The sequence below is a fragment of the Archocentrus centrarchus genome, chromosome 4 (genome assembly GCF_007364275.1).
Source record: "Archocentrus centrarchus isolate MPI-CPG fArcCen1 chromosome 4, fArcCen1, whole genome shotgun sequence".
NCBI lineage: Eukaryota > Metazoa > Chordata > Actinopteri > Cichliformes > Cichlidae > Archocentrus > Archocentrus centrarchus.
In genome coordinates, this window is record NC_044349.1 from 25,483,047 (window position 1) to 25,503,424 (window position 20,378).

The 20,378-nt window shown below is 43.4% G+C and overlaps 1 protein-coding gene across 1 annotated transcript; it reads right to left on the reverse strand.

Annotated features, from left to right (window-relative positions):
- Positions 1-12,577: 12,577 nt before the first annotated feature.
- LOC115778970 (granzyme B-like) lies at positions 12,578-14,338 on the reverse strand. The gene is made up of 5 exons (XM_030727374.1): positions 14,235-14,338; positions 13,972-14,131; positions 13,612-13,744; positions 13,185-13,403; positions 12,578-13,094 (listed from the first exon to the last, which is right to left on the reverse strand). The coding sequence occupies exons 1-5, from the start codon at positions 14,290-14,292 to the stop codon at positions 12,933-12,935; spliced, it is 732 nt and encodes a 243-aa protein (XP_030583234.1). The 5' UTR covers positions 14,293-14,338; the 3' UTR covers positions 12,578-12,932.
- Between the last annotated feature and the right edge of the window lie 6,040 nt (positions 14,339-20,378).

A 20,378-nucleotide genomic window follows, 5' to 3' on the forward strand; every position in this document is an offset into this window, starting at 1 on the left:
TACAAGATAAAGATTGAAAGTCATTTTGACAGCTGTTACCCCCCACTGGGCTTGACAGGGAATATGCCACATCCTGAACCAGGGCACTGGCAACAGCATAACTACCAGTTACAGTGCCACACTAGCAGATGATCTCAACCTCTTCTTCAGCCACCATGAGAGGATGGAAGGGTCCGGATGGAATTCCAGGTCAGGTCCTGAGAGACTGTGCAGCAAGCCTAGCCGGAGTCCTCTTTAATACATCTCTGGCACAGTGTTCTGTTTCCTCCTGCCTCAAGACATCAACGATTGTGCCAGTCCCCAAGAATAGGATAGAAACTGGCCCCAGTGACTACAGGCCAGTTGCAGTGACACCTATAATTGCACAGCCTCCCACAATAAAAGTGTCATCTTTAATTTTGCAGTTGACACAGAAGTGCTAGGACTCAGTACCGGGCAGATGAGGGAGGGTACAGATGGAAAGTACAGAGACTGACAGAATGGAGCACAGAAAATAACCTGCTCTTAAACGCTTATAAGACAAGAGAACTGATCATTGGCTTAAGGACGAAGAGGGAAGACCATCTCCCTCTGGAGATAAATGGTGAAACTGTGCAGGTAGTCTCTCCCTGTAAATTCCTGTGCACACTAATCACATCAGACCTCTCGTGGACTCAGAACATAAGCCAACTGGTCAAGAACGCACGCCAGCATCTCTACTTCCTGACAAACCTCAGGAAGGTCAACTTGTCACAGCAGACGCTGTGTCTTTTTATCACAGAACCCTGTGAAACTCCATAATTAACCTTAGTATGTGAAGAAAACTCCCCATTTACATGAACAAATTGGAGTCTATTTGATAAATATGTTTCAACTAACTGCAGCGCAGTACCATGTGACTTATGCCTATCTCTGCAATAAAATATTATGGTTTACAGTATCAAACTCTGCACTGACGTCTAGGTCCCAGTGACCTGACCCTGGATAAGGAGAAGATGGATGGATGGATGGATGCATCGATGGATGGATGTATCGATGGATTGATGGATGGATGGATTTTTAGATTGCTCTGTTACATGTATTCATGTACTCAGCATTATAAATAAATATTAATAAATGCATTTAACTTAAAGTAGGTTTTTTTTTTTGCATACATAGTATTCTACCTCTTATTTGTGGTATTTTATTGCTGGTTAAAAGGAATCCATTACATGTTCCCAGTTGTTATCTTATCCTAGGAAGCAACTGAAGAAGGACAAAGAATGATCTGTTTAGTAACAATACACAGTTACATTCATACATATTTGGTCAGTGGCCAAATACATTCAGTCCCTAATTTATAGAGGCTTGACAATTAATCCAAGAAGATGAAATGCAGAGAAAAAATTACAAAATTGTGTCATTGTCCAAATACTAGCTGTGCGCACAGCAGCTGATCTGCACTGATGTTACATATTTCAAATAGGTGTGGATGAAATTGGCCAAAATATCAACATTTCTTAATCAGAGCTCCAATCTCAAGAGCTAATAAATAATAGGGTTTAATTTTCAGACCATTTTAAGTTGCAGCAAAGCTAATGTAATGCTATTACATAAAGCCAACATAAGTAGGAACTTAAATTTAGTAAAAGATATGAAGGTGAACCTTATTGGACGTTAGTGAAAGAACAGTATCCACAACCACCACATGGTAATATGATGATAATAGGAAACATGCACAGACCAATCAAATGTACATAGCTGATATTTTAAAACAATGTGGGCATTCTTGTTTGTTCCATATTTGAGGTGTCAGGAATGAGCTGGAGAGAACACTGGTTACAGTTTATCGACCACGGAGTATTCCAGTCATGTAACTGAATTGCACCATCTAGTGTTGTTAATGCATTGATCTGACTTTTTATAAAAATCTAAAAATCTCTGACCCCATTTATTAGCATAATTAATGTTCTGTAGTCCTTTAAACAAATCCATTTATCCATTACAAAATAAATCAAACTTGGGATTTTGAAGGTTTCATTTGAGTTACAAAATCAAAATTGCACTTGACATGGTCATAAGCTGTTCCTAAAATCAAAACACTTTTAGAAAGACTTAAAAAGAAAAGAATGATTTTACAAGAAAACCAAGGCTCATATGGCAACAACTCTCCGAAATACATGAGTGTCCAAAAGCATTAGTGCTATCAAGCTATGAAAAATTAAAAATAGAGCAGATTTTGTAAAAGCTGCTGTTTGTCATTATTACATTTGTCATTATTACATTATTATTACATTATTTCATTCTTGAGTGAAAATTATTACATGGATCACTTGCTGACTGGCAGAAAACACAAATTCTAGTGTAACCCACCTAAGTCAGTGCATTGTAGGTCTAAAGTTATTTTCTTTGTTTTATGGTGTAGTATCTGTGTTTCACCAGTAGATGGGATGTATGTGCTACTGACACACTTACCGCCATCTTGGAAAAACGTCAGTCCAACGCATTACTGACGGGAGAGAGCACTGAGTACAGAGAGATGAGATCGTGTAAGGAAAAATGTTATTAGAGTGGTAGTTTTTGGCATTTGATGACATAGCTGATCCCAAGAGGTACTGAAGAACGAGGATTTGTCCAGTTCTTTTGATTTCTGTTCTCCGGTGAGTGTTGTATATGACTTGTGTATCAGAGTACTGCGATTAGTTAAACCAAGCTAGCGATGCTATGGTGACTTGCGTCACCATACCACAAGTTTTGATGTAATTGTATTTGTCTGCATTATACTGTGAAATGATTACTTAAAACCAATCGGAGAAAGTGTGAAACTATGTGTAGGACAGAACTTGATGACAAGAAATGATCATAAGCAGGCAGTTACACTACCGCATGACATGCTAGTGCTATGTGTGCAACGTGATGCGGTAGTATGACACTGTGTAATGACCTGTAAACTGCTGCATAGATTATTGCAGTTGTGAATGAGTTTTACCAGATCTGGTGTTATTAATTTCTGTCTGAAAAGAGTGATATTGATGTTAATGTTCACCTGCTTGTGCAGGTTGGTTTTTTTGTTTACCTGATTCAAGTTGGGACTGGTTAGATGTGGAGCCACGACTGTGTCCGCGAGCCGCTGACGTACTGGATGCCCTAAAAATATCTCCACAGTGGACCCATTCGTATTCCAGCCCTCATCCCAGACAGATAAGCTTGAACCATTGTGCACAAAATCACACTACCCGGGTAGTTTTATATTTTTGGAGCTCTGAGCTATTTTTTTATTATTTTGTGGACATTTTATGATCCATTTTTGGATCCTTTTTTTTTTTGGGTAAAAGACTGAAACAAATGTAAAGAAGGATTTAAAGGACAATACATGGTGAATATATAAAGTGTAAGGACTGAATTACAAGAACTGAACTAAACAAAGGGTTGCAGGAAAAGAAAGAAATTATTAATTTTTTTGGTATTCATTTGGTTGTTGAATAAATGCCGGCTTTGTTTACTTACAAGCAATTGTCTGATTTCATCTCACCTATACTCCTCCTTTAGGATCTAGAGTAGTGAGTGCGTGTATTACTGCTTTATACACGTTACATCCATTGCTGTGGCGAGCCAGCCAGGAGGAGTAGGTGGATTTAAAATGAGAAGTTAAAGCTAAATCTATTTTTTTGCCGGTATACATTGCCAGTTTATTTCCTTGTCCAAGTGTTCATATTTTTTTGGGAAACAAAACATTTTATTGCATGCAAACATGGATTTTGAAACAGAGTATGGTATGGATATGAAGAAGTGTGTGTATGTTGAAGGTATTGCCGCATCTGACACAGATGAACAGATTTCTGAGTTCTGTTCAACTTTTGGGCCAGTAAACAAAGTGTTGAGGGTAAGACAAACAGGCCAGAGTTCTGGTGTAAAAGCTTTAGTTGAGTTTCAATCTGAAGAATCAGTTACAAAATTAGCTCCTACCCTCCCACAGCTTTACCCCAGCACTGAGAATACTAATATTATGTGGCGTGTAGATGTAGTCTACAAAGGCAATCGGACCCCTAAGCAGTTCACCCCTGCTGGGTCCTCAGCCTCTTTTGGCCATGGAGACCACCTAAACTCAGATAGTGAAGCAGATTCTGATGACAGCAGAACACCTTTACTGCCCAGAACACGCACTAAAATTGACCTCACAGAACAAGACACCTCTAATTTTGGAACAAAGGCAAAACTTTGGGCAAACATGATTCAGCCAACTACATCGAATGATCAAAAAACTTCAGACAAGGACATTCTTAACCCTCCTGAAGTTCAGAAAATTATTGTAGAGCACGTGATTAAGAATGACAGCTCCAATACACAGAGCCAAAGCTCAAAATGGCTTCGTCCCTTTTCAGGCAAGTTTCCAAAGCCTCCCAATGAGGTTGATTTTGAAACATGGTCCCTCCATGTTGAACTTATGATGCAGGATAACCCAAATGTTGACATGCAACGAAGAAAAATGCTAGAAAGTCTACTCCCACCCGCTTCTGACTTAGTGAGACAGCTTGGTCCATATGCAGCCCCCAGTGAGTATGTCAAACTTCTTGAATCAGCGTATGGACTAGTTGAAGATGGAGAAGAGATCTTTGCACGCTTTCTAAGCACTCACCAGAATGCAGGTGAGAAGGCCTCTGACTTTCTACAGCGACTGCAAGTGCTGCTGACTACAGCCATACAGAGAGGTGGAGTAACACACAAAGACGCTAGCAAGCACTTAATCAGACAATTTCAGCGGGGATGTTGGGATCAGTCCCTACTCCTTGCATTACAATTAGAGCTCAAATCAGACACACCCCCTAAATTTTCAGACTTCTTGTTGCACTTGCGAACAGAAGAAGACAGGAGAGCTGCAAAGCATGATCGTATGCAACGCCATTTAGGGGGCACAAAAACCAAGTCAACTGTAAATGTGCAGCTGGTGCCTGAGACAACTCCCAATTGTGAACCAAGTACTGGTATTCTTCAGACATACATCACACAGACAGAGGACTTAAGGAAACAGGTAGCTGAACTAAAAATGCAGCTTACCAAAAAGAGAGAACAGCGGAAACAGAAAGGTGCTAAAGAAACACACCTAAAGCCTGAACCATCCCCAGTTGGAGTAACTGAGGCTGAAGTCCAGCACATCATGCCTAGACCACGACCAAAAGCATGGTTCTGTTTCAAATGTGGCAATGATGGGCATATTGCTCGTGAATGTGCAAACCCAGCTAACAAGTCATTAGTGGACCAAAAGTACAGAGAGTTAAAGGAGCGGCAGGATGAATGGCAAAACCGTTATGGTCATTTAAACAGGAAAGGGTCGCAGTGGAGGGACTGACTGCACCCAATAAAGAACAATGTCCCTTGTCAACCCAAAATTTCACACCAGCCACTTGTGAAAGTCACTCTGCGACTGAGCTATGTAACAGTAAACTTCCAAAAGGATTAGTAGGGCCGAAGTATATAGCCACAGTGACTATTGAAGGAGTCCAGTGCAGCAGCCTAATCGATTCGGGTTCCCAGGTGACAACCATTTCAAAATCATTTCATGACAACCATCTTGCACACCAGCCCATCTTTCCCATACAAGACCTTTTAGATCTTGAAGGTGCTGGTGGTCAGGAAGTCCCCTACCTGGGATATATCCAAGTCTCGATTGATTTCCCAGAGAATATCACAGGAGCACCAGACAAAGTAGACACACTTGCACTTGTTGTTCCTGACCACAGATCAAATATGCACGTTCCGTTGCTAATAGGCACGAACGTATTGGACCCTCTGTATGAAAGGTATGCACTGACCTTGGATGAGCACATCGCTCACCCACCCAAGCGCAGTCATGAATCCCCTTTAGCCAGACATTTGTATCATAGGTTTAGGATAAACCAGAGACATGGGACTGTTGGCAGTGTCAAGCTGCAAAGCAAAGAGTGTATTAAAATTCCTGCAGGGGAAAGAGCAGTGTTAAATGGATACATAAGAAGGGTCCCAGTAGCAGAGGGTACCACTCTCTTAGTTGAACCTCCTCAGTCAAACTTACCTGCTGGTCTCCTGTTTTGCAGCTACATCATGACAAGTCCATCACGTTCCTCCTTCAAGTTACCTGTCCTTGTCAAAAATGAAACTGCACACGACATCAGAATGCCTGCGGGCTACGTGATAGCAGAGGTCTCACTTCCAAAGGCTGTAACACCACTGCCAGTAAGTGACACTAAGAGTACATCAGATGAATCACCCCACTTCGCACCAAATCTTGCAGCATGCAGTTCAATGCAGACGTCTGATTCTTGTAAACTCACTTTCGATTTCTCTGATTCACCCCTACCGGAGGAGTGGAAGGAGAGAGTTACCAAGAAACTCCATTCAATGTCAGACGTTTTTGCATTGAATGACCTTGATTATGGCCACACCACTGAAGTCAAACACAGAATCAGATTGTCCGACCCTACTCCATTCAAACAAAGGCCTCGGCCAATCCATCCTTCTGACTATGAGGCTGTCAGACTTCACTTGAAAGAGCTCCAAGGTGCTAACATTATCCGAGAATCAGAGAGCCCATTTGCTTCTCCTATTGTTGTGGTGAAGAAAAAGAATGGCACCATTAGGTTGTGTGTTGATTACCGCAAGCTAAACAGCCAAACAATCAAGGATGCCTACGCATTGCCTAACATAGAAGAAGCTTTCTCGGTCTTGACAGGTTCTAAATGGTTCTCTATTATGGATCTGAAGTCTGGATATTACCAGGTGGAAGTAGAGGAAGAAGATAAGTGCAAAACTGCTTTTGTGACACCAATGGGATTCTGGGAGTTTAACAGAATGCCCCAGGGGGTTACGAATGCTCCAAGTACCTTTCAAAGGGTCATGGAGAAGTGCATGGGACCCATGAATTTGAGTGAGGTCTTGGTCTTCCTTGACGACCTTATTGTTTTTTCTGCCACACTTGAGGAGCACGAGCAACGGCTCCTAAAAGTACTTGATAGGCTCCGAGAATTTGGCTTAAAGCTGTCACCTGAAAAATGCCAGTTCTTCAGAAAGTCTGTCAAATACCTGGGTCATGTTGTGTCCGAAAAAGGGGTTGAGACAGACCCAGCCAAGATAGCAGCCCTTACCACCTGGCCCAGACCAAATAATATCAAAGAGCTCAAGTCTTTTCTTGGCTTTGCTGGATATTATCGGAGGTTTATAAAAGACTACTCCAAAATTGCAAGACCTCTTAATGACTTAACTGCTGGTCATATGCCACCAAAGAGAAAGTCATTTAACAACACTAAGCCCTCCACCAGTGCAGAGTTCAAGAAACCATTTGATGAGAGATGGACTCCTGCTTGTGAGGATGCTTTTAAGACTCTTATTCAAAAACTCACAACAGCTCCCATTCTTGGATTTGCGGATCCTAAAAAAACATTCATTGTCCACACCGATGCCAGCTTGCATGGTCTTGGTGCAGCATTATATCAGGAGCAAGAGGGCAACTTGAGGGTGATAGCCTATGCAAGCAGAGGACTCTCACGCTGTGAACGGAGATATCCTGCTCACAAACTAGAATTCCTGTCTCTTAAATGGGCCGTCACCGAAAAGTTCTTTGATTATTTGTATGGAGCGCGATTCACAGTGGTGACAGATAACAACCCACTGACGTATATATTGACATCTGCCAAACTTGATGCAGCAGGCCACCGCTGGTTGGCTGCACTCTCCAGCTTTAATTTTAACATCCAGTACAGAGCTGGCAAAAAGAACCAAGACGCAGATGGTCTTTCGAGGCGTCCACACCCACAAGACACTAACATACCTGATATCAGTTCGCAAGATGAAGATGATCGGATCAAAAGGTTCATTGATCAGTTCTTGCAGGATGATAAAGATCCCGTTTTCCCTGCTGAGGCTGTAAAAGCACTGTGTCAGAGGCATGAGCTTAACTCAAGACCTGATGCAGAAACAGAGCTACAGCCACTTGTGCCAGTAGAATGCCTAGCCATTGAGGCATCTGCACTACCTGACATGTTCTGCCAAACAGATATACTTGGATCCTGTACTCTGCCAAAGATGTCTCTTGAAGATTGGGCACGCGAACAGAGACACGATCCGGTTATAAGCCGTGTGATTGACATTGTAAAGGCAGGAAAACGCCTTTCATACAAAAAGAGGCAACATGAAAGTCGAGAGGTTCAGTTGTTGCTGAGAGCAGTGAATCAATTAGTGTTGACTAATGAGGTTCTGTACAGGAAGCGTTTTGATCAGGGTAAACCCTGTTATCAGCTCGTTCTCCCAATGAACTTCAGACACCAAGCCCTTGAACACCTTCATGATGCTGTTGGACATTTGGGTGTTGATAGAACATTGGATCTGATCCGCACCCGGTTCTTTTGGCCCCGTATGGCTCTGGATGTAAACACAAAGATCAAGACCTGTGAAAGGTGTGTGCGAAGAAAAGCACGAGCTGAAAAGAGTGCCCCTCTGGTAAATATTAAAACCAGTCGTCCTTTGGAATTAGTCTGTATGGACTACCTTTCGCTCGAGCCAGACGGAAAAGGAACAAAGAATATATTGGTCATAACTGACCATTTCACTAAATATGCAGTAGCAGTCCCGACAGCAGATCAGAAGGCAAAAACCGTGGCAAAAGCCCTCTGGGACAATTTCTTCATTCATTATGGATTCCCAGAGCGCTTACATAGTGATCAGGGCCGTGACTTTGAGTCCGCTCTCATTAAAGACTTATGTTCGCTGCTCCATGTTAAAAAAACTAGAACTACACCCTACCATCCACGTGGCAATCCCGTGGAGCGGTTTAATCGAACCCTTCTTGAAATGCTGGGAACACTAGAAGAGGGAGACAAAGCTAGGTGGAAAGATTTTGTGCAGCCTCTTGTGCATGCGTACAACTGCACTAAAAATGATACCACCGGCTTTTCCCCCTATCAGCTTATGTTCGGTCGTCAGCCGCGCCTTCCCATAGACATAGCCTTTGGGCTAAACCCAGATCGGTGTAGTAGCGTGTCCCATTCTGAATATGTCAAAAAACTAACAGAAAGCCTAACAGAAAGCTATCGGCTAGCTACAGAGCATAGCCAAAAGCAAGCCTTACAAAACAAAAGAAGGTTTGACAACAAAGTGAGAGAGTCCACTCTGGCTGTAGGTGACAGAGTCCTTGTGAGGAATGTTGGCCTCAGAGGCAAACATAAGATTGCAGATCGCTGGAGTGAGACAATATACTGTGTTGTTAAGCAGATACCGGACTCACCAGTTTATGTTGTTGTCCCCGAGAATGGGAATGGGCCTGAGAGAGTCCTTCATCGGGATTTGCTTTTACCTTGTGGATTTTTGCCATCTACCTTTGAGGAAGTGAACCCTGGTAACTCAAAACCCAAAGTGGTACAAAAAGAGTCCCAGCTTCCTGTTCATTTGGGGTATGAGGAGGAACTGGACCCACCTGATACTGAGGATGGAATTCAGTATTATTCTTCTTATGACCAGCATGAGAGAAACGACACCCAAACAAACTATGAACCAAGAGACCCAGTTTTGGAGGATGCTGGGTTAGCAGAAAATCCAGATTCTGAAATACCACCCCAACCTGCTTTACATGGAGAGAATACACCTGAACAATCAGAAGGTAAAACTGAAAGCACAGGTTCACAGTCATTTTCATTGAACCCTGAGGCTACAATTTTCCAACCAATGCTACCTTCAGAAGTTGAACAAAATGAGCCAACGCCTGTCCATCAAACTGTTTTAACTGATGGTAGTCTTCCTGATTCGCCGGTAAATACTCCAAGCGAAAATCATAGTCACTGCAAAGGGATGGAAAATGGAAAGGAAGATGCCAGTGGAAATGACAGTGGAAATGAGCATGCAGATTTGACACAAAGTGATTGTGACACAGAAACAGAACTAAGAAGATCTTCCAGAGAAAGAGTAGCCCCACGAAGGCTAACCTACCCCACGTTGGGGAACCCATTAGTGACTGTTATGCATTCAATCTTGCAGGGATTAGACCAAGCCCTGACTGACACTTTCAATTTTGACCCAATAGCTATCAACACTTTTTCCCTTTAAAATAGTGCTGTGTGCAACATGCAAGGATGCATGCTGATTTAGGGGGGGAGGATGTAACCCACCTAAGTCAGTGCATTGTAGGTCTAAAGTTATTTTCTTTGTTTTATGGTGTAGTATCTGTGTTTCACCAGTAGATGGGATGTATGTGCTACTGACACACTTACCGCCATCTTGGAAAAACGTCAGTCCAACGCATTACTGACGGGAGAGAGCACTGAGTACAGAGAGATGAGATCGTGTAAGGAAAAATGTTATTAGAGTGGTAGTTTTTGGCATTTGATGACATAGCTGATCCCAAGAGGTACTGAAGAACGAGGATTTGTCCAGTTCTTTTGATTTCTGTTCTCCGGTGAGTGTTGTATATGACTTGTGTATCAGAGTACTGCGATTAGTTAAACCAAGCTAGCGATGCTATGGTGACTTGCGTCACCATACCACAAGTTTTGATGTAATTGTATTTGTCTGCATTATACTGTGAAATGATTACTTAAAACCAATCGGAGAAAGTGTGAAACTATGTGTAGGACAGAACTTGATGACAAGAAATGATCATAAGCAGGCAGTTACACTACCGCATGACATGCTAGTGCTATGTGTGCAACGTGATGCGGTAGTATGACACTGTGTAATGACCTGTAAACTGCTGCATAGATTATTGCAGTTGTGAATGAGTTTTACCAGATCTGGTGTTATTAATTTCTGTCTGAAAAGAGTGATATTGATGTTAATGTTCACCTGCTTGTGCAGGTTGGTTTTTTTGTTTACCTGATTCAAGTTGGGACTGGTTAGATGTGGAGCCACGACTGTGTCCGCGAGCCGCTGACGTACTGGATGCCCTAAAAATATCTCCACAGTGGACCCATTCGTATTCCAGCCCTCATCCCAGACAGATAAGCTTGAACCATTGTGCACAAAATCACACTACCCGGGTAGTTTTATATTTTTGGAGCTCTGAGCTATTTTTTTATTATTTTGTGGACATTTTATGATCCATTTTTGGATCCTTTTTTTTTTGGGTAAAAGACTGAAACAAATGTAAAGAAGGATTTAAAGGACAATACATGGTGAATATATAAAGTGTAAGGACTGAATTACAAGAACTGAACTAAACAAAGGGTTGCAGGAAAAGAAAGAAATTATTAATTTTTTTGGTATTCATTTGGTTGTTGAATAAATGCCGGCTTTGTTTACTTACAAGCAATTGTCTGATTTCATCTCACCTATACTCCTCCTTTAGGATCTAGAGTAGTGAGTGCGTGTATTACTGCTTTATACACGTTACACTAGGTTCCTGTCTCTTTGAGACAATGAATATACAGTATTCACCCTCTGTCCTGGGGTGTAGTACAGGAAGCAGATGCAAGTTATAGCTGTCATGACCCAGTTCCAAAAGTGGAAAGGACAGGAGTAGGTAGTTAAATTGAGCATTTATTATGATAAATTAAATAAGAAAAAAGATTTTACACATATATGCATTCATCAGTAATATCACTTGTGTAATTGTTGTAAAGAAAGCTACGTTTGGCTGCTCCTTTGGTTTGCCACTAACAAACAAAATCTACAATAAGTGTGCAGATGTCAGTGCTAAGCCAGAAGGAGAAACATAAAGTGTTTTGTGCGCAGGTGCTTTTATCCTGGTTCCCAGGCCAGGCCCATTGCTCATGGTGAATGAGAGTTCAGGAAGAAGTGTTAAAGATATTAAGCAGGGAGCCAGCAATCAGTGGTCTTCCTCATTTAAATACAGACATAAATTCTTCTCATAACTCCTTTTTTTTTTTTCTTTTTGATAACAGTGTTGTATTCTGCATGTTAATATATAAACAGTGTGCATTTATGCACCATCTGGTTGAAGAGAAAACCACCTCATAGTGGCGCTAAAGGCGAGCTGAAACAGTCACCAAATTGACCATTTTTTTCTTTTATGAGCATAAACATGCCCAAGCCACAGTGTTACTTAAATTATTCAAGACATCATGCACATATAAAGTTCTGAATGTATTTACCAACTCCAAAGTACTGTATCTCAGTGTTATGTTATTAATATAACTAGATAACATGTAACTACTAACACTTCTACTAAATGTTGTTGGTGGTTAAAACAGGTCAAAACTTACGAGTTTAATTAAGCTGATCTACAAGTATGACGCATATAATAGTATAAGGGCAAGGCAGTTTACTTCCTTAAGGAAGGGTTAGACATTTGCTATGTAGCCCAAGTAATTCCTTTGCGATCCATACTCAATTTCTTTTACATATGAGAGCATATTTTTCTAATTTGGTAGAACTGTGTCATTCTTTCAAACCACTTTTTTGGGGGGGATAATAGTAGCTGTCATGTTTTAAATAAAATAATTTTACAATGCATGTCCCCATTTTTCTTCAAATGTTCATATCTAATGTACTGTAGTATGTTTTCATATAGTTAATCTACGACTGCCTGATCAGGAAATATGGTTATAGTCTGTATTTATATAATGAAAATAAGAACACAGTGAAAGAGCAACAATTTATTGCTTAATAACATGTTACAAAGCAACATAACATCCTGGGTTCTTATTTAGCCCTTTAACAATCCTAGGGCCCTTATACAGGCCCAAATACATGGGAAAATGAACCCCAGGAATGTTAAAGGGTTTAAAAGAAGCACAAAGCAGTAAAATTATTTAATGCTGATTTTAAAAGCAGGAAATGCAGTATCACATCTACTAAAATGTATTGAGTCAACATTTAAATTTGTGATTCTAGACTATAACTAAAATGAAACTTCAGGTTTGTAGCTGGCAGAAAGGAAATATATAATATTCATATCACAGTAATCAGATCACTCCTTTTTTAAGATAGATTCATTAAAAAACAAAAAGGAACTCATGCTGGGTTTGAGAATTTGGACTGGAGTATTGCATGTATTAGCACTTTCCATTATGTTCTATAATGCAATCAATCCAGTCTCTCTTGTCAGGTATCTTAGTATAACTATAGATTGTGGAGCCGCCTGGTTTTGGTCTGCTGGCAGACACCACTCCATATGCTTTTCCATCTTCACAGACTAATGGGCCACCAGAGTCTCCCTGGAATTACATGCACAGTATGTAGTTATTGCAGCAAGTGAACAATCAGCTAATTATTACTGTTGGCAAAGTTTTTTTTAAGTTACTCACAGTACTCGGTCCAGTCTGACCCTCAGAGCAGTACTTATTTTCCTTAGCACAAATCTCAGTGTCAGTCAGGGTTACGTTGACCTCCAGGAGTACGTCAGACAGTTCACCCTTTTCGGTAGTTCCCCAGCCAGGAACTACACATGATTTTGGCACAGATCCATCATCATCTGCGAGAGCAACAGGTTTCACTTTGTCATTGAACTTTACCTCAGCACTCAACTTCAAGAACAAAGAGAGAGAAAAATGTTCTGTTAAAAATATTATATTACATTTAACTGACAGTCTGTGAATACTGTTTGGATCAGCTGAGCATTACCTAGGGTAATTACCTTAATAATGTTTATTAAAGTAATAATAAACAGTGATAACAAACAAAAATTGAGTATGGAATGAATAATTAAAACAAAATTACTTTTGTTTATTTTACCTTAAGAAGCATTATGTCATTTCTGAAATCAGTTTCATTGAAGCCTTTGTGCTGAAACTTCTTGTATACATCCACACACCATACTCCATTCTGTTTACGGTAATCATGAAGTCCCAGAAATACTCTGTAGAACCTGAAATAAAACAAGTGCAAACACTTTTTGAGTAGAAGATGGATGTGATATTAACCAAAGTAAAAAAAGTAACACATTTATGAGTAAATTTATGAAAACACCATGAAACATACATGCCATTCTCAATGGCAAACTTTTTTAAAAAAAAACAAACAACTTACTGGGATAACAAAATTTACTGTGGCACATAATTTCTTCTAAGTAAACATAAACTGTGTTAAACTCACTTTGCGTGGCAGTGGGCTGCAGTCATCACAAATTCCTCATTCAGAAGGAAGCCATCACAGTACTTGTTTTTACCAATTGACATGTGCCTCTCCAAAAGCACCATGTACGGCCTGCTGTGTGCCACAACCTCATGGCCACCAATGATTTCTCCTGTATGAACTGGACAGAAAACAGTTGTCATATTCTATACATCAAAATCTTAGCAATGTACTGTCTCAGTTCTGGTCTGTTATAAAAGTATGCGCTATGAAAAGAAACTTACCTGGCTCTTGAAGAGTCAGCACAAGTACCAGTACCATCAGGTTAAGGTGGGTAACCATGGTGAGATCAGTCAGGGTGAGCTACTGAAGAGCAGTGGGAGATTTCACTGACAGCATCAGTCATTCAGCACTTCCTTATAACAGAGTGAGGAGGGGTTTGTGTTATCTGCATATGTGAATGATGTAACCCCATTTGTGAATAGAGGAGCTCTCACCATCAGAGCCTGACAGTCATATTTTTTATGGCGTTACAGCTGATTTATTACATTGCTTTGTAAATCTCTGTTAACACGTCAGGGTGAGTACTGTGACTCTCACAGAAGTCATGTCAAGTCAAGTCAAGTCAAGTCAAGTTTATTTATAAAGCACATTTAAAACAACGACGTTGACCAAAGTGCTGTACAAGATCTGTAACCCCAAGGACTATACTAAATAAAAATAAAAATATATAAATAAATAAATAAAATAATAAAATAAAAATCCATCCATCCATCCATTTTCTTCCGCTTATCCGGGGCCGGGTCGCGGGGGCAGAAGCCTAAGCAGAGAAGCCCAAGCTTCCCTCTCCCCAGCCACCTCCTCCAGCTCATCCGGAGGGACCCCAAGGCGTTCCCAGGCCAGCCGAGATACATAATCTCTCCAGCGTGTCCTGGGTCTACCACGGGGCCTCTTCCCGGTGGGACATGCCCGGAACACCTCACCCAGGAGGCGGCCAGGAGGCATCCTAATCAGATGCCCGAGCCACCTCAACTGGCTCCTTTCGATGTGGACGAGCAGCGGCTCTACTCTGAGCCCCTCCCGGATGGCCGCACTCCTCACCTTATCTCTAAGGGAGAGGCCAGCCACCCTTCAAAGGAAACTCATTTCTGCCGCTTGTATTCGCGATCTTATTCTTTCGGTCACTACCCAAAGCTCGTGACCATAGGTGAGGGTAGGAACGTAGATCGACCGGTAAATCGAGAGCTTCGCTTTTACGCTAAGCTCCCTCTTCACCACGACGGACCGGTGCAGCGTCCGCATCACTGCAGAAGCAGCCCCGATCCGCCTGTCGATCTCCCGTTCCCTTCGCCCATCACTCGTGAACAAGACCCTGAGATACTTAAACTCCTCCACTTGAGGCAAGAACTCGTTCCTGAGCCGGAGATGGCACTCCACCCTTTTCCGGCTGAGGACCATGGCCTCAGACTTAGAGGTGCTGATTCTCATGCCAGCCGCTTCACACTCGGCTGCGAACCGTTCCACTGCGAGCTGGAGGCCCCCCCCTGATGAAGCCAACAGAACCGCATCATCTGCAAAAAGCAGAGATGAGACTCTGAGGCCACCAAGGAAGAAGCCTTCCGCCACCTGGCTACGCCTAGAAATTCTGTCCATAAAAATTATGAACAGAATCGGTGACAAAGGGCAGCCCTGACGGAGTCCAACACCCACAGGAAACAAATCCGACTTATTACCGGCTATACGGACCAAGCTCTCACTGTGGTTGTACAAGGACTGAATGGCCCGCAACAATGGGCCAGACACCCCATACTCCCGCAGAACCTCCCAAAGAACACCCCGAGGAACACGGTCGAATGCCTTCTCCAAGTCCACAAAGCACATGTAGACTGGTTGGGCAAACTCCCACGCACACTCGAATATCCTTGAGAGGATAAAGAGCTGGTCCAGCGTTCCACGACCAGGACGAAAACCGCATTGTTCCTCCTGAATCCGAGGTTCGACTAACGGACGCACCCTCCTTTCCAGCACCCTGGCATAGACCTTACCGGGGAGGCTGAGGAGTGTGATCCCCCGAAAGTTGGAGCACACCCTCCGGTCTCCCTTCTTAAAGATGGGGACCACCACCCCGGTCTGCCAATCCAATGGCACTGCCCCAGATCTCCACGCGATGTTGCAGAGGCGTGTCAACCAAGACAGCCCTACAACATCCAGAGCCTTCAGGAACTCAGGGCGAATCTCGTCCACCCCAGGGGCTCTGCCACCAAGGAGTTGTTTAACTACCTCAGTGACCTCACCCCCAGTGATGGTCAAGTCATCCCCCTCATCCCCAGACTCTGCTTCCACTACAGAAGGCGTGTCAGTGGGATTCAGAAGGTCCTCGAAGTATTCCTTCCACCGTCCGACTATAGCCTCAGTTGAAGTCAGCAGCACCCCCCCCGCACTATAAACAGTGTGAGTGAAGCACTGCTTTCCCCTCCTGAGTCGCCTGACGGTTTGCCAGAATCGCTTCGATGCCGTCCGAAAGTCTTTTTCCATAGCCTCACCAAACTCCTCCCACACCCGAGTTTTTGCTTTGGCCACTACCCGAGCTGCATTCCGCTTGGCCTGTCGATACCTGTCAGCTGCCTCCGGAGTCCCACAGGCTAACCAAGCCCGATAGGACTCTTTCTTCAGCTTGATGGCTCCCTTCACCTCCGGTGACCACCATCTGGTTCGGGGGTTACCACCACGACAGGCACCAACCACCTTGCAGCCACAGCTCTGAGCAGCAGCCTCAACAATGGAGGTGCGGAACATGGTCCATTCGGACTCAATGTCCTCAGCCTCCCTCGGAATGCTGTCGAAGTTCTGCCGGAGGTGGGAGTTGAAGATCTCCCGGACTGGGGCTTCTGCCAGGCGTTCCCAGCGCACCCTCACAATACGTTTAGGTGTGCCAGGTCTGTCCAGCATCTTCCCCCGCCACCTGATCCAACTCACCACCAGGTGGTGATCAGTTGACAGCTCAGCTCCTCTCTTCACCCGAGTGTCCAGAACATACGGCCGCAGATCTGATGATACGATTACAAAATCGATCATCGACCTGCGACCTAGGGTGTCCTGGTGCCATGTGCACTTATGGACATCCTTGTGTTCGAACACGGTGTTTGTTATGGACAAACTGTGGTTTGCACAGAAGTCCAATAACAAAACACCATTCGGGTTCAGATCGGGCAGGCCGTTCCTCCCAATCACGCCCCTCCAGGTCTCACTGTCATTGCCCACGTGAGCGTTGAAGTCTCCCAGCAAGACTATGGAGTCACCAGATGGAGCACTCTCCAGCACCCCACCCAGCAACTCCAAAAAGGGTGGGTACCCTGAACTGTCATTCGGCGCATAAGCGCAAACAACAGTCAGGACCCGTTCCCCAGCCCGAAGGCGCAGGGAAACTACCCTCTCGTCCACCGGTGAAAACTCCGACATACAGGCAGCAAGCCGGGGGGATACAAGAATACCCACCCCAGCTCGCCGCCTCTCACCGAGGGCAACTCCAGACTGGAACAGAGTCCAGCCCTTCTCCAGGAGACTGGTTCCAGAGCCCAGGCCATGCGTTGAGGTGAGCCCAACTATGTCTAGCTGGTATCTCTCAACCTCACGCACTAGCTCAGGCTCCTTCCCCACCAGAGAGGTGACATTCCATGTCCCAACAGCCAGTTTCGATAGCCGGGGATCGGTCCGCCAGGGCCTCCGCCCTCGGCCACCGCCCGACACACATTGCACCCGACCCCTACGACACCTCCTGCGGGTGGTGGGCCTGCAGGAGGGCGGGCCCATGTAACCTCTTCGGGCTGCGCCCGGCCAAGCACCACGGGCTAATGCCTGGCCACCAGACGCTCTCCCTCGAGCTCCCTCCCCAGGCCTGGCTCCAGGGTGGGGCCCCGGTAACCCTATCCCGGGCAGGGTAAACTGTTCCCTTGTTTTTTCACTCATAAGGGTCTTCTGAACCGCTCTTTGTCTGGACCCTCACCCAGGACCAGTTTGCCATGGGAGACCCTGCCAGGGGGACAAGCCCCCAGACAACATAGCTCCTGGGATCACTGGGACACACAAACCCCTCCACCACGATAAGGTGGCGATTCACGGAGGAGAAAAAATAAAAATAAATAAATAAAAACATTAAGAACAATAAATAACATAAGAAAATTAAAAATTAAAACGTTTAAAACAAGTACCATAAAATACCATAAAACAATCATCTAAAAGGAGGTAGCACTGCAGCCAAATGCCAAGGAAAAGAAATGTGTTTTTAATAGAGATTTAAATGTGTGTATCGTCTGAGCTGTGCGGATATGGAGAGATAGATCGTTCCATAGCTTTGGTGCTGCTGCTGCAAAAGCTCGATCACCTCTCTGTTTTAGTCTAGTTTTAGGCCTCTGTAAGAGCAGCTGGTTCGATGACCTCAGAGCTCTTACAGGGGTGTGACAGTGAAGCAGCTCAGACAGATACAAAGGTGCCAGTCCGTTTAAGGCTTTAAAAGTAAGCAATAAAATCTTAAAATCGATTCTAAAACGGACAGGGAGCCAGTGAAGGGATGACAGGACTGGGGTAATGTGTTCATGCTTTTTTAAACCGGTTAAAAGACGAGCTGCCGCATTCTGGACTACCTGCAGGCGGCGCACAGATGATTGATCTATGCCAAAGTACAGAGAATTACAGTAGTCCAGGCGGGAAGTAATAAAAGCATGAATAACTTTTTCCAGGTCCTGCTGCGGGAGATAAGGTTTTACCTTGGCAATGACTCTGAGTTGGTAAAAACTGATTTTGGTAACAGCACTTACTTGCTTCTCCATTTTAAAACTACTATCTAAAATGACACCCAGATTTTTCACAGCATCACGACAGTGAGGAGCCAAATGACTCGGAGTGCCAGAGGAGTAGCTTGAGGGGTCAAATTTACCAAAGCATATGACCTCGGTTTTGCTTTCATTAAGATTTAGGAAATTGTTTCTCATCCAGGACTTGATGTCACTTAGACAGTTCAGCAGGGGTTCCCATGGATCTCTGCTGTTCAGTTTGATGGGCATATACACCTGGATGTCGTCAGCAAAACAGTGGAAACAAATATTATGTTTCCTAAAAATCGACCCTAGAGGCAACATATACAATGAGAAAAGAATTGGGCCCAGAATGGACCCCTGAGGCACTCCACAAGAAAGCTTTGCTGTGGTAGAAAAACAGTTTCCTAGATGGACAGAGAAACTTCTATCAGTAAGATAAGATCTGAACCAAGTCAGAACCGTGCCTTTAATGCCAATTTCATGTTCTAGGCGGGATAGAAGGATCTCGTGGTCCACAGTGTCAAAGGCAGCTGACAGATCTAGAAGTACTAAAACTGCAGGACTACCAGAGTCCACAGTTAAAAGCAGATCGTTAAAAACTCTTAAAAGAGTTTTTAACGATGTAGCCCCAAAGGAAAATGATTTTAATACTATCATAGAACTGTTGATAAAATTAGGACTGAAAAACAAACCAAAAAAAATTGTCCATGGAAAAATTAAATAAAAATGTAAATCATACACAAAAAAAAATTATTGCTCCAGCCCCACCTGAAAACGATGGGCAGAAGATGGATGGATGGATGGATGGATGGATGGATGTGAGACAGGCAGTATCACTGGCTAAAAGAGCTGATCCTGTCAGACCACAACAGCCAGTGTTGTCAGGAAAAGTTAATAGTTTTATTGTGACAGGCGCCACCTGTGGTATTTTTAACCCCCAGGAAATCAAAAGTTAACTATTATAATAGCAAACAAAACTTGTTGCAGGTTTAAAAAAAAAAACACCTGGGAAATAGACATGGTTTCAAATGTAAATATAACTTTGAACCATTAAAAATTATCAACATTAAAAAGACATAAAATAGCTTAACCCCTTAACTGGCAAGGGCCCGGTGACGGGCCGTTTGTAGTCCCTTTTATATGGCAGGCTAGACCCTCCCATTTTTATTGACACGTCATTCGGCCAATCATGTAACTGGCTGCACCAAATCACCTGACAAAGCTACGTGACGCCCTCTGAGTATTATTGGCTCTGGGAAACCCATTTCTTAACATGATTGGCCGAATGAGGTGTCAGTCAAAATGGGCGGGTCTAGCCTGCCATATAAATGCACTTCATTCGGCCCGCGGACCAGACGCAGCCGATTAATAGGCTATGAAATGGGTTGTTCAGAGCCAATAATAACCAGAGGGTGTTATGTAGTTTTTTCAGGTGATTTTATTTGCTGCCAGTTAAGGGGTTAATTAAAACCTTGAACAAAATAAGATACTTTGGCATACCATCGATAGGCCTAAAACAGATAGCAGTGCACAGACTGCAGGGGAACTATGATACCAGCAGTGCAGGGACTACAGAAGGATGGGGATAAAAGACACACACACACACACACACAC